A 15198-nucleotide genomic window follows, 5' to 3' on the forward strand; every position below is an offset into this window, starting at 1 on the left:
AGCCTGGGTACTGACCAGGTTAGGGGATAGGGTGGAAACTCAAGACTCAGGCCCAGCAGTGCAAATAACTCTCATTGCCATGTTATCAGTACTGAGGTGACCAATTTTTGGAGTTCTCAGTAAGAAAACTAGGGTCAGCACGGCAGCAGCATGCAGTGCTCACAACTGCCAGTAGATGGCGCCAGTCCACTAATGTACCTAATTCAGAAAAGCGGAACTGGAATTCAGTTCCATCCTAGTTCCTCCAGAACCAAGAAAGGAGTTCTGGCTCAAGGCCCGTAGTATCCAGCATCCCTAAGGGAAACAGTTTTCATCCCAGGTCCGACTAGACAAATAAGACAATAAGTAGTATAGATATTCCAATGACTTTATTAACTTGCTCTTTCTGGTGATAGCAGAACCTGGTTAGCTGGAGAGCTGGAAAGGAAGCTGTGGTTTCAGTATGGGTCATTAAAGGGGTACAAAGGGTGCCCTGCGTCTCTTGGGACCCTCTTCCCATCCACCTGGAAATAGAGAAACATAAGATCCCATTAGGAGTTAATATTTCAAAGATACCAGACATCTTTCTCCAAAACTTCCTCAACCTCACTTGTGTTCAGCATGACACCAGATGGCAGTGACAGGGGCCCAGCCTCAGGGAATGCCTGAGTATCAACAGCATTCCCCTCAGACCCACAGCCTGGTACATAAAGTTGCCGTCTCAGCTGGAAAGGAACTCTCTATTTTCTTCTGTGCCAACAGGCTTCCACCCAACCTCAAATTCTAAAAAGGCTGAGAATGCCTTCTAGGCTCTCCTCATTTGTATCATATACTGAGATTTTTCTACGTTCATGAACTGGAATCACTCGACAGATAAGAAGCTAAGGCTTGCAGAAGTTAAATAATGTTCTAGCTTACAAGATACAGAAAAGTAAGACTGGGACTCACAGGCTGTGTATGCCTTATCCCTGAGCCACAGTACTTCCCCCGGCTGAATAAAAAAGCCAATTGTGTCCAGGACAGCAATCCTACCCACCCACCATTCTGCCTCTCTCTGACTAGCAAGGTTGAGGCCAGACTTGGGCCAGAATCCTACTCCAAATCTAACATTCACTGACTCTGGCGGGTGAAACATACCGTAAGCAGGGGCACGATGTATCGCCAATTTTTGTTCAGGGAATCTAGCTGCTTCATCTCTTCTGGGGTAAAGGCGAAGTCAAAAACCTAAGGATGGGGATTAGGGGGTCAGGAAAGCCAACTTTGTGAGTGGAGGTCAGGATTCCAGAACACCCACTTCTTAGCCAGGCCAGGCTGTGTCCCTGTGGGTCCCATCACCAAGTACCTGGATGTTCTGAAGGATACGAGAAGGTGTGATACTCTTGGGGATGGAGATCACTTCCCGCTGGACCTGCCACCTAAGGTGGGGGATTGAGGTAGATGAGGAAGAGGAGTCAGTCAGTACTCATAAGCATTGTTTTGTCTTCCATGCAGCCTTTTTAAAGCTCGTGGAGGCCCTGAGCCCCACTGGAATGGGGAACATGCTTCAGAGTGGCCTCCTGCAGATCACATGGCAAGAGTCTCACCCAGGCACTTAAGTAAGAAGCCCCTAAACCTTTGACTCCCAACTCAGAAGCCCTTTCCCTGACCCAACCTCCTTTCCCCAAGACTGCCTGTACCTGAGCAAGATCTGGGCGGGAGACCGGCCATACTTTTTAGCCAGTGCCAGGACCACAGGTTCCTCAAGCAGGACAGGCTCATCAGGGTTACTCCAAGCACGATCAGGGGAGCCCAGAGGGCTGTAAGCTGTCACCTTCAGGTCACGTGCTTGGCAGTGAGCAATCAGCTTGTTCTGAGCCAGATATGGGTGGCATTCCACCTGAGCCAAGAAACAACCCATCACCATGAAGTAGCCACATGTAGCTTGCCTGACTGCACCCAGACATGCCATCCTGACCACCCCCAACTTCTCTTCGGCCCGCTTCACTCTGATTTCACTGTCCATTTCATTCTCATCCCACATGTCAATGCAATCCCTTTCTTTATGCAGAGGATCCCTGCACCAATATTTCTGACAATTTGCTAGCCATCTCCATGAAGTAGACCTGTATCATCTGCTCACTCACGCTCTTGCACACCCCCACCCCAATAACTGATATGGTGTGCTGTGCTCACCTGCAGGACAGCTGGGCGCACAGAGGCCACACTGAGCAGATCATCAATCTGTCTACTGCTGAAGTTGGACAGGCCCAGTGCCCGCACCAACCCCTTAGCCACCAGTGCTTCCAGTGCCTTCCAGGTCTCCTTGTAGTCAATGAAGTCATAGCGGACAGTCCCATCAGCGTTCTTAGGGAAAGGGTCATCTCCCCGCCTGAGTGAAAGACAGCCCCCCAAGTGTGGGCATAAATGCCAGGCTTTTGCCTAACCTGCCATCCAGCCCCTCTATGTCCCATACTCCAAACCCAGAAAGAGCAAAGGGCCAAGAATGAGATGTCTTCCTCCTCAAGGAGTTGCATGCTCTTGCAGCTGCATTTTGGCACAGGGCACAAAGCTGATGGCAGGCTCCTCTCACACCCACTGCTGGAACTTATTTACCCCAGGGCCTACTTCAGCAGGAGCTAGTACCTTTCCTGAATGAATAAAGGGAACAGGAAGGAGCACTCATGCATACCCTAGGATACATCCCATGTGCAGCTGTATTCCCTTTTCTGTAGCTAAACTCGTAGCAGAAAGGACTGAGTTTCCATGCCAACCAAGCTTTTTAACTTGCCACAAAGATGAGTGTTCCTATCCTGCTCTGCTACTGTGACTTACGATAAGTTACTGACATGACTCCCCAGTCACCACCTCCCTGGAGAAAGACCCAAACAAAGCTCACTCAAAGGCATAAGGCCAGTGTATCAGGTACAGGTCCAAATACTCCAGCTGGAGATCAGCCAGCGTCTTCCGGAGGGCAGGTTCCACATCCTCAGGGTGGTGTTTAGTATTCCATAGCTTGGAAGTCACAAACACCTCCTCCCGAGACACCGCCTGGTGCAGGGGGCAGGGCCCATAATGACAAGAGCCATGGGAACCCAGTCTCACCCACCCTCACCTCTGGGAGAGGAATGAGAAGGGAACAGATACCAGACCCCTCTAGCCAGGCCCCAGCCCCTTAGATCCCTCACCCCATCCCTCTGTAGCCCCCAGTCCTCACCTTGCCAGGTCCCACGTTCTCCTTCAGGGCCTCCCCAATCTCAGGCTCATTGCCATAGACAGCAGCACAGTCAATGTGGCGGTAGCCTACACTCAGGGCATACTTAATAGCTGCTTTTACCTGCCAGGTGAAAGAGCAGAGGGTTGCAGATCTGTTGGTCTGCACCATAAACTGCCCTTCTGAGGGTCACTGATGTGGGGAGGGGTGCAAGAACATACCACTGCAGTCACCTATGCAGTGGGCATATGACGAGGGAATATGGTCCTAGTCGACAGGACCAGGAGCCTCAAACCCTCTGTCCCCATCCCACTAACCCCTAAGTTTCCTTCCTACCCAAAGTGTCAGCAGGGCCCAGCAAAAAACTAACAACGTGCTCCCAGCTACAGGCTCAGAAGATGGACACTTTGACAGAGGACAAAAGTATAGGTTGTAGAGCCAGGCTCCCAGCCCTGAAACACGATACATAGGTAAAGAATTCCTAGGCCAAAGCCATTCAGAGAGAGACCCACAGGGAACCATGTAGACCACGCAAGGTCTGGAGGATCAGGCAAGCAGAAGAGGCAGGGTGGAGGGGAATTAGGAAGGTAGAGAAGTGAGATGGAAGCCAGGCCCAGAGCCACCTGCCAGGAGAGAAAAAATCAGGTACCAAGCAAGAGGACATGTCAGTTTATATTATCTAACACCTGACTAAAAATGTGGCATCAGAAGGTGCTAGGCCTTGGCCATTCAATACCCCCATCTAGGTGCGGCTCTTACTATCCAGACATATTCCCCTACCTCTGACCCTACCCTCCGATGTTCTATCCCAGCCTCCCCACCTTGGCCTTGGCTCTGAGCTCCACCCTTGCCTTCATCTAATTCCTAGACTAGTCCTGGGCCATGCCAGTGCTTGCCTAGAGCACAAAGACTCCAGTTCCAGAGTTGTAAGCGGCCGTAGGAAGGAAATCAAAGGGGAAAAAGGCAGTCTAACCTTTCCCCCTTTCTTCCCTATTTCACCCAACCACATCATAACCACTAGCCACAATCCCAGAGGCTATTCTCGACAGCTGGGTCCCTCCCAAACTTAATCCCCAAATTTCTCTAAACTCTGACTCAGATGTCCAAGGAAGAATGACACAGCACTGGGGAGATGCCCCACTTTAGGTGGATGCTGAGTCTCTTGCTATCACCCCCAGGGAAACAGGCCTCCATTCCCACGATTCCCAAGGCTGGAAGAGTGTACATGAGGGGTCATCAAACTCCAGCTCACAGCCACCATTTGTGTTTTCCAGCCCTTGAGCTAAGAATGAGTTTTATATTTTTAAATGGTTACACAAGTACATAATCACCTCTATTTTGCAACTTTCCAGCAGGATCTAAATTATTAACCATCTAGTTCTTTAAGAAAATGTTTGCTAACCCTTGGTCTATAACACTTAACCTAATTATTCTTCAGTCCCTGACACCTACTGTGTGCCTACCTCTGGAATAAGCACTAGTGAGAGGCCCCACCTTCAAGGAGCCCAGCGTGGAGCAGGAGACATGATCACAGCACAGGGTGGTAAGTGACTATTAGGGGTCAGCAAAGGGCCAGGCACAGAGTGATCCCATGTCTGCATAGCACTCAGTGTAGATCCAGTTAGGGAAAGGGTTCCTTTCTGTGCCCTTGGTCTAGCTGACCCCCTCAGCCCCTCCTCTGTGTCAGCTGGGGAAGCCAAGGGCACTTCGTTAGGTCCTCCTTTTTTTTGTTTCTCCCACTGCCCTCCAGGCTCATCCCACCTTAAGTGGGATACAGGAGCAGGGCTGATAGGGAAAATGCAGGGACTATTTCCTAAATACTGCTTTCTCCCTAGAAGAGATGCAAGAAGCCCTTCTCGCCTCCCCCCACCCCAATCCCTCACTTCGCCAGGATTGCTCTTCCAGGTGCCCAGTCCAATCAGGGGCATCTTCTGCCCAGTGTGCAGGACAACACAGGAAGCTGCCATTGCCGCCTGAAACATAAATGGAAAGAGAATGGTGTGGGGATCAGTGCTGCTGCTTGGGTTTCAGCTGCTCACTCGTCAAGGCTCCTGTAACAAATGGGTGGCAAAGCAGGCACAGAAGTGACAAGAGAACAAACATGCAGTTGCATGTATGTGCCTGTGAGCAGAGGCAGTGAGACAGAGGGCCCAGAAGGAATCACAGCCAGTAGCTCCTGGACAAACGCTAACCAACCACCAGCCTGGCTGCCCTTCCTTCCACCAGGCTAAAGGTCTGTGTTTAAAAGCTCTAATACCTAAAATCAAACGCAGGGCGGCTCCCCACAAGTACTGTCTTGACTACATAAGGTCTCAAGCCAGTGTAAGACAAACAAAGGCCGTTATGAGTCAATGTGAGACCAGATGACAGAACAGGCTCAGGAAAGGGCCAGTTTTCTGAGGCTGAGACAGACATTCCCAGGAGATTGTCAGAACCACATACGGAGACTCTCTGAGTTCCTCTCACAGAGGAATCCCTTGTGCTCATTCCAGAGGAACACCATGCTGGTAGGCCTCTTACAAGGGAAGTATACCATCTTTTAGAGATTTCATTTAGTTATTTTTAGAGATAGAGGAAGGGAGAGAGAAGGAATGGGAGACAAACATCTTCATAGGAGAGAAATATCCATCAGTTGACTCACACTCCCCCAGCTGGGGGCCTGGCCTGTAACTCATGCAGATGCCCTGATGTAGAATTGAACTGGCGACCTTTCAGTTCACAGGCTGGTGCTCAATCTGCTGAACCACACCAGGCAGGGTGGGAAGTATACCATCTTATAGATGAAAAAACCAGCTAAGAAAGGTCAAGAGATTTGCCTCAAATCAACAGCTAAGAAGTGGCAGAGCCACAGATCCAAGGGGAACTAACAGAAAAAGGGAAAAGGCAGGTAAAGACAGACCTATAAAATACATGTGCTAACAGTAGACACATGCATAATTTGCTACAGAAAACAAGTGCCTTTTGTTGGGCAAGAACCAGGGAATAATGACATTTGCTTTTAAGAATGAGTTGGATTTTCCCTAGAGTCAAGGGGAAAAGACTTTCCTGGAAGGGGAACTACACATTGGACTTCAGTGCAGCAGAAAGCAATAAAATTCAGATGTAAAAAAACTTCCAATGGGCCCTGGCTGGTGTAGCTCAGTGGATTGAGCGCGGGCCTGCGACTCAGACGATCGCGGTTCGATTCTCAGTCGGGACACATGCCTGGGTTGCAGGCCAGTTCCCTGCAGGCCAACTCCCAGCAGGGGACGCACGAAAGGCAACCATACATTGATGTTTCTCTCCCTCTCTCCTTCCCTTCCCCTCTAAAGATAAATAAATAAAATCTTAAAAAAAAAAAAAAAAACTTCCAATGGAACAAAAGCAGATGGGCATCGTATTTTCGGACCATAAGACGTACCTAGGTTTTAGAGGAGAAAAATAGGGGAAAAAATTTTGAAGGAAAAATGTGGCAAAGTATTTAATAACATAAATAACATGATATTTCACCAATGTAAATGCAAAAAGTTCAACAGCAGCATTAAAAACCATTATTACTGACTTTTAGCTTTAAGTACAGAAACCCCTCTAATCATCGGGGAACTCCAAGAACTCCTCGTCACTACTGTCCACATTTATGAAGCTCAGTTCCTCAGAATCACTATTATCCCTGTCTTCACTCTGTTCATAGAGGAAGTCCTCTTCAGAGCCATCTAAGGCATTGCTGATGCCACATTTTTTGAAGGACCTCACAACGGTTTCATCCTTAACTGACCGCCATGAGGCTTTCACCCACTCACAAACTGGGGTAATCGTGGGCCTCTTCATTCATCCAGTTGGTGTCAGATCCTGATTTCCAGAGGCCATCCATTTGTTCCACTCTTCTCTCATGAAAACTTTAAATGGTTTCTTTTTTTTTTAAAGATTTTATTTATTTATTTTTAGAGGGGAAGGAGAGAGGGAGAGAAACATCAATGTATGGTTGCCTTTTGTGCATCCCCTGCTGGTAGTTAGCCTGCAAGGAACTGGCCTGCAACCCAGGCATGTGCCCTGACTGGGAATCGAACCGCATCGTCTGGTTCGCAGGCCCGCGCTCCATCCACTGAGCTATACCAGCCAGGGCGAAAACTTTAAATGGTTTCTTGATGGAAACATCCAAAGGTTGCAACTGGCTGGTAAACCCCCTAGGAATTACGACTAGATGGGTTTTCTCTTCTTTAATCTCTTTTTTGTGGCTTCAGTGATATGTGCCCTAAACTGGTCCAGCACTAACGGTGCAGGTTTTTTCAGAAGCCCCCCAGGACGTTTGGACCACACTTCCTATCCATGTCTTCAGGCCATTTTCATCCATCCGTCCTTTGTCATGAACATGAACAGTAACTCCTCTTGGGACTGCCTCTTTTGGCATGTTTTTTCTCTTAAAAATCAGCATTGGTGGCAGTTTGGTGCCATCTGCACAGCAGAACAACACAACTGCATAAAGGGTTTTCTCACGCCCTGAGGTTTTTCACGGTTATGGTTTTGGCACCTTTCATATCAAGTCTTGTTTGATGGAACATCAAAGGTTAATGGGACTTCACCCAGGTTCCCAATCTGGCTTATTTTTCAAATCCATTTTTCTTTCTTGTATCCAGTACAAACTTGCAAAAAGATACAATCTTGGATTCATATTCTATAGGCATTTTTTGTGCAATCCCAGTTTTGGTGCGCACAGCAAGGCCACATCTCTTCATAATTCTGTGGCACCACAATGGTGATACAGTGAAGTCCTCAATGCCTTCCCTTCTCTGCAGCAAGACATTTGGCTTCATGTATGATCATTTTTGTTGACAGTGAAAAGCCATTGTTCCTGTGACGTGTGATCCACTCTTTCATATAGGCCTCTAACTGTGGCCATTTTGCAGCACACCCATGAAAACATTGTTTCTTTTTGTCTTTTTTTTTTTGCAGTAGATCCTCCTGTTTCCTCCATTCCCGTATCATTTTTTCAGTTGGAGGTGGCCCAAAGTGTCTTTCCACTGCTCTGTTCTCATGTTCTTTGGTGTACTTCACTACCTCCAGTTTAAGAGATTTTATATGAAATCCTTTTCTGCTTTGACATCTTTCCACAATTACAGTAGACTCAGCAGGAGACTACGGTACGCTATCATAAATTTCTACAACAAAGTACGGTAATGACAGAACTAGCAGCACTGTGTCTTTCATAGTTATGGGTGCACTGGAGCCATGGATGATGCACTGTTATCGGGCATCTGCTGCTGGAGGGCCACAGGTTGTGCAAAACTCTGGTGTGGGGACAGCAGTTTTGCACAACCTGTGTCGCTCTGCAGCTGTTGCCAAATTACAGCTCCCATCTTCCCAACCTGTTCAAGCATGATGAGTTGTACTTTTGCAACAGCTACAAGGCCACAGGTGACCCTGCAGTGGAATTTGCCTATGTTAATGTTAATGGAGGACACACCAGTCACATGATGGAGGTATGTATGGGCACCGCAGGCCTTCTTCTCCTAACATGCATGCATCACCTGTACCCTCCTCCCTAGCACAACAGTATGCCGCAGTAGGGACTCCGCTCCTACCTCCCTTGCTTGGCACCGCTGGGACACCCCTACTCCCAGCCTAAGGCCCAACAGCATTGCCCCACTCCTGCTGCCATCGGCATCCTGCAGTGGTGACCCTTCTCCTGCCTCCTGTGACCTTGCTCCATCACACCTCCCTGCCACAGTGAGCCAGGTAAGCTACATTCGGACTATAAGACGCAACCCCATTTTCGTCCCAAATTAATGGGGAAAGATGCGTCTTGTAGTCCGAAAAATATATTAATTGTCACAGCCCTCTTTGGAGAGCTCTAAAAATCAGAAGTCTCCAAATGGCCCGAGAATGCTCATTCAGTCAGCAAGTGATGAATTTTTCAGGCCTTGTGGTAGACTCACATATTCAAATAGAGTCCCCACCCTCCCGGAGCTTATAGTTTGCTGAGGGGGGAGGAGAAGGAGGACAGAGGATATGGGCACAATGCATGAGAAATGTCACCAAAATCTGCACAAGTGCTGCAGGGAAAGAGTAAGTTGGCTAGGATGGCTTCTTGATTCTGATATCTGAGTCAAGTCTTAAAGAACAGGAGTTATCTAAGAGAGAGGGAAAGGATAAAGAATGCTGACCCCAAGAGCCAATAAGGTAGAAACTTTTCCTTTGATCTCATCCATACTATAAATACTCCTCTCTCAGGATTGGTTTCATTGTCAGCAATACATTTATAAATATAACTTTTGTTTCCAAGTTCTGAAAAGACACCAAGAATATTATGGTAGCCCTGACTGGTGTGGCTCAGTGGGTTACCCATTGTCCCGCAAACCAAAGGGTCACCAGCTCAGTTCCAGGCTGGGGCGCATGCCTGCGTTGCAGGCCAGGTCCCCAAGAGGCAACCAATCAATGTTCCTCTCCCTTTCTATTTCCCTCACTCTCTCTCTAAAAATGAATAAATAAAATCTTAAACTAAAAAGAAAAAAAGAACCTTGACTGTTGTGGCTTAGTTGGTTGGACATCGGCCCGCAAAGTGAAAGGTTGCTGGTTAGATTCCCTGTCAGGGCACATGCCTAGGTTGCAGATCTGGCCCCAGGTCCGTATGCTTCTGAGAGGTAACCTATCCATGTTTTTCTTGCTCTCTTTCTCTTTCCCTTCCCCTCTAAGAATAAATAAATAAATAAATAAATAAATAATTTTTTGGAAAAGAATATTATGGTAGAATAATAGGTAATAAGGCAAGTTGCATGTACAACCTACACACCAAAATTGTCTTACTTAATACTTCTGACTCAGGAAGAATTTTACAGTCTAGCATAACCAGTTAAGATGACCACTCCTTTCTGCTGAAACAAAAATGTTCAATCTGGGAAGCAAAGCACAAAGATCGCTGACAGCAATACTCTTTATTACCAGGCTTTCCAGGGATCAGGCAAGCATGTCTGGACTTCCCAGGAAGAACTAGCCTGCCAGCTACCACCAGGGTCTGTGGCTGGTTTCTTGGACTTGATCCCCAAACAAGTAACCTGTAACCACCCCCACCAACACCAAATTTCCCAGCACAGAGGAAGGCTCTGAAATCACAATTTGTCTGAGAGCTTGAACAAAAACCATGCCTAAGGTAAAAAGGAAGAAGAAATCTGATGCTTGCTTCTCCCTCTTTTGTTGGTGAAACTGAAAACCAAAAGGGCTGAGGCTTGGTGGGGGGTGGGGGAGGAATCATGGAGGAAGGTAGGAAGACCTAACAAAGATCTGCAAAGAACAAGAGCTCCAAAGGAGGAAATGCAGAGGTCCAGGCATAAGACTGATGTTTTTCCCTACGAAAGAAAGTCACCCTCGCCAGTTCTTGACGTCCTCATCTTCTGCCTGAGACCACAGCATTCCAGCCTAGCCCTGCATTAGTAGGCTTGGAGCTTGTCAGGAACTGCCTCACTGGACCTCATGTTATGGTGGCAGAGGTTCTAGATATAAAAGAGAAACTGGGTGTGTACGGAGAGAGGGGGGAGAGGGTAGCATGAGGAGTCAGGTTTTATTATTCCCAAGTTGGCACCTACCTTCTTTCTCAATGGGGTTCAGTCTTCCCTTCTCAATGGAGGGCTCTGTAGTTGCTGGCTGGATGCAGGGAACTAGAAAACAAGGGAAAAAGAGGAAGCAGTATTTGTATGAGCATTCCCTAGCTGTATGGGCCTTTCCTCTGCCTCTCATAAACACTGGTGTCCCTCAGGGTTCTATCCCCAATTCTCTTTCACTCTACAGCCCAGAGTATGTCTTCGGTTATCACCTTAAGCACTGATTCTTCTCAGTCCAGTTCTCTATATTCAACTCCCTCTATACATCTCCATAAGTGTGTTCTATAGGTATCTGAAACTCAGCATATTTTAAAACTCTACTTGACAATATGTCCACAGTATAATCCATTGGTTCTTTCTTCTTATTATTAGATTTTATTTACTTGTAGAGAGAGGGAAAGGGAGGGAAAAAGAGAGGGAGAGAAATATTGGTGTGTCAGAGAAACATTAGTGGCAGCCCCCAACTGGGGACCTAGCTGCCAACCCAGGCATGTGCCCTGACAGGGAATCAAACCAGCAACCTTTTGGTTCACAGGCCTACACTCAATCCACTGAGCCACACCCTTCAGGACCCACTGGGTCTTTAAAAAGCCATATAAATAAAGTATTTCAGTTCATTTCAGGCGTTTCTGAGTATTATCAGATTCTCGTTTTGACAGGTGACAAAGAGGGGAGTGCCATATTTTGCCGTGTATAACATGCACCCACATTTTGGGCCCAAACTTTCAGGAAAAGAACTTTCATTGTAATTTTAAGATTCAATTATTTATTTATATTTAGAAACAAATCCAATTATCGTATTCCAGGGTATTATTTTACATACAGATATCATTATTGCTTTCTAGAGTTACATTTTTAATGCATAAGCATAAATCAAAGAATTAAAAACATACACATATGGATTTAGTACTACCCATGTATGTGTACCCTTATTTTTTCCTCAAAAATTTGGGTGGGGGGTCAGGGGGTAGAGGGATTGAGCAAAAAAGAAAGAAGACTCATTGCAGGAGACCATTCTGCATGGCATGGGCCTCGTCCCCAGTGGCAAACATTTACTGCAAAGTAACTTCCTAAAATCCATGCTAAATTTTCCAAAGATGAGTATAACCTGTTCAACCACTTTTGCCCTATTCATTTGCAAATATCCCTCTTCTGTGATGTGATTAGCAGCACTGGCTGCTTTGTTTTCTGTAAAAGGTAAACCACCTAAAGCAACCTATGTATGGTAAATGAGGACCATCATGTAATGTGCCGAGAAACCCAATAAAGGTCCCGTTAAGGGCCGAGGCTTTTGCTGCCCTTGAGAGAAAAGCCATGCTGTCCCTTTTCCTCCACCAGACTTGGTAGTCCGTGTGAATGTCTCATTTCATCCATAATGACGCAGACACTGTGGGCTGGTGTCTGCATCAACTCATGGACATGGACAACAGGGTGGTGATTGCTGGGGGAAGGCAGGTATAAGGGGACCAAATTGTAATGAAAAAAATATAAAGGTTACAAAAAAAAGAAGAAAACTGGGCAAAAATGTGCACATTATACACAGCAATATATATCTTCTCCTGGACTTCTAAGAAGCCAACATAAAAAGCCACTTTATATATGTAATGGTTACCAAGATTTGGTCTTTGGCTGGGTTAAAAGTCCTATTAATATACGGCTTTATATTAATAGATCTAACTTTATATTTAACTTGTAAATATAAAGAAAGGTACTGCCCTGACAGGTGTGGTTCGGTTGGGCACTGTCCTGCAAAGTGAAAGGTCGCTGGTTTGCTTCCTGGTCAGGGCACGTGCCTGGGCTGCAGGTTTGGTCCCTGGTCAGGGCATGTACAAGAGGCAACTGACGGATGTTTCTCACATCGATGTTTCTCTCCCCGTCTTTCTCCCTCCCTTCTCTCTAAAAGTAAGTACCAGGGATCTCTCTGTTCCAGTGTGGCTCTTCTCACCACAATCCATTAACTAAATCTGACCACGTGATTCCCAGGTTCAAACTCTTCCAGCAGTTCTTTCCTACCCAGGGCAAAGTCCAGACTCCTTTGTATACCCTCTATAACCTGGATCCTTCATTCTTCATTCTTCCTCATTTCAGACTCCATGTTTTAGAATTTGCAGAGTCAGTCACGACTTAATTGATGGATTAAACCACTTGATTCCAAGCCTCTGCACACTTGCGGAAGTCCCACTCTTACCTGGCCAACTGCTCCTCATCCTTCCGCTAGCACTTTAAGCTTCTGGCTCCTCCCATGTACTTATAGCTTATGCACACAGCTGCAGTTATCTGTCATTTAAATTTCCCCCACAATCTGGGTACTCCTTGATGTCAGAGCCTGTCGTCTGTCTGAATGCCTCTCTTCTAGGGTGTCTGCCACATACATGCATTTCAAACACGCACTAAACACACACACAGAGGCAAAGGGGGTTGGTTGATCTTGACAGAAGGAGAGGCATTTGAGAAAGCCACTGCTTTCTTCCTTTACTGCTTGAGTAATCTGGAAAGAGTCATCTCTGGAAAATACCAAAGAACTTTACCATCTCCCCCCCCCAAAAAAAAATCCCAGGGAATCCAGACAGTTTGATACTGAGATTTCTCCTGTACCCCACCCCTCAAAAAAAAAAAAAAAAAGAACCAAGAAGACAAACTGAGACCTTGGGAAAAATAACAGGCCCAATCAGAAACATGAAGACTCTTCTAAGGAGGTCCTGCCGACCTGAGTATATTCAAGCGGAAGGGAGAGGTTAAGAAAAACCCCTTACTGTGAAAGGTCAGGTTCTAGTCTCCCTGTAACATAACTCTGGGGCAACAGAAAAGAAAACCCAAACCCAAGGCAGGCGCCTGAGTAAGCAAACTCTATCCCCTCTCGACATTTTTGAGAAGCATCTCTACAATTCCTCAGAAAGGCCTGATCTCCTTCCTGGAAAAAAAAACATGTTGGTGAGCGACCAAAATGGAGGATGGCAACTAAAGCTTACTGAGCACCTAATATACGCCCAGCTCTTTAAAAACTTTATGCCATTAATTCTCCCTACATTTCTGATGTAGGAACTCACTTTACCGCTGTGGAAAGAGAGGTCCAGAGAAACTGAGAACTTACTCGAGATCACACAGCGAAGAGTTCAAATCTGAAACAAAGTCTGGCCCCCCTCCAGAACCTGCGCTCTCCACTGTATCCCTGGGGCGGAAACCTTGAAGGATCAACGACGACAACTCCTCTACAAGAAAGGTGGGGCGGCAGCAGGAGAAACTCACCTCCGCACGAGCACTGAGCGTGAAAGCGGCGGTGCTCCTCACTGCGCCCCAGTTCTGAGCCCTGCTAACAGTGCACTCCGCTTCAGCTTCCGGGATCGGGGGGCTGCGCAGAAAGTCGGCTGACGGTGGACGCAGGGATCTGGCTTAAGTCTGGCAGCGATGAGAAAGCTCCTCCCAGAGGTGGGGCGAGGACCGGGCTTTCGGCCTCTCTCGCAAAGGTGGACCCAGCCCGTGCTCCAAGAGGGAGGTTGTGGGCTCCGGGAAACGAGCACCGGGCGCGTGGGGCCGAATCCAGCCGCGCCTTTGCTGGCCCACATTGCACTGCGCGTCGCGGCGACTTCGCTCTAGGCCACTTGAACTCCTGCTGCCGGAGAAAGGAGGAGAAAGGAGAGCGGAGTCTCAAAAAACACTTCATTCTGGTGTCTGGTCTCTCTCCCAATTCAGTAATTGAACTCTCACTCCCTTCCCCCTTACAGTCTGGTTGGCTGGTTTCAGAATATACCTAAGCTGGCCCCCTTATATGGTTAGGCAAACTGAGGCCCAACACAAAAGTTGACCATAAAAAGGAAGACCTTGGGTCTATAGACTCCAAGAGATAAAAAGTTCATGATTTCTGCCTGGACCATGGACCTTGGTCACACATTTATGCACCAGGTGCTGTGCTAGACATTTATTTATTCATTCATTCATTTATTTATGGAGAGGGGAAGGGAAGGAGAGAGAGGGAGAGAAATATCAATTTGTGGTTGCCTCTCTCGCACACTCTCCCACTGGGGACCTGGCCAGGAACCCAGGGGCATTTGCCCCAGACCTGGAATTGAACTAGTGACCCTCTGGTTTGCAGGCCGGCACTCAATCCACTAAGCCACATCAGCCAGGGTCTAGACTTTTATTATTAATAATTTGAGAGAGAGAAACATCAACACGCTGCTGCCCCCCACCCCCCATCTATGCATGCATTGGTTGACTATGATGTGTACCTCCATAGGGGGTTGACCTGCAACCCCGGTGCATCTGGAGGATGCTCCAACCAACTGAGGCACTGGGCCAACTGAGATACTGGGCTGGGTGAGACTTTATAAACATGATTTTATTGAACCTTCACAGCAGCTCTGGAAGGATAATGTTCTCTTTTTTTTTTAAGATTTTATTTATTTATCTTTAGAGGGGAAGAGAAGGAGAGAGGGAGAGAAACGTCAATGTATGGTTGCC

General features: G+C 47.2%; 1 protein-coding gene across 1 annotated transcript; it reads right to left on the bottom strand.

Annotated features, from left to right (window-relative positions):
* Nucleotides 1–346: 346 nt before the first annotated feature.
* AKR1A1 (aldo-keto reductase family 1 member A1) lies at nucleotides 347–14213 on the bottom strand. The gene is made up of 10 exons (XM_037039487.1): nucleotides 13987–14213; nucleotides 10726–10797; nucleotides 5053–5142; nucleotides 3173–3292; nucleotides 2855–3006; nucleotides 2152–2347; nucleotides 1656–1855; nucleotides 1322–1394; nucleotides 1117–1203; nucleotides 347–503 (listed from the first exon to the last, which is right to left on the bottom strand). The coding sequence occupies exons 3-10, from the start codon at nucleotides 5134–5136 to the stop codon at nucleotides 438–440; spliced, it is 978 nt and encodes a 325-aa protein (XP_036895382.1). The 5' UTR covers nucleotides 5137–5142; nucleotides 10726–10797; nucleotides 13987–14213; the 3' UTR covers nucleotides 347–437.
* Nucleotides 14214–15198: the final 985 nt, after the last annotated feature.

This window comes from Sturnira hondurensis, unplaced genomic scaffold (assembly GCF_014824575.4).
Source record: "Sturnira hondurensis isolate 20B ecotype Veracruz unplaced genomic scaffold, ASM1482457v3 Scaffold0025376, whole genome shotgun sequence".
NCBI lineage: Eukaryota > Metazoa > Chordata > Mammalia > Chiroptera > Phyllostomidae > Sturnira > Sturnira hondurensis.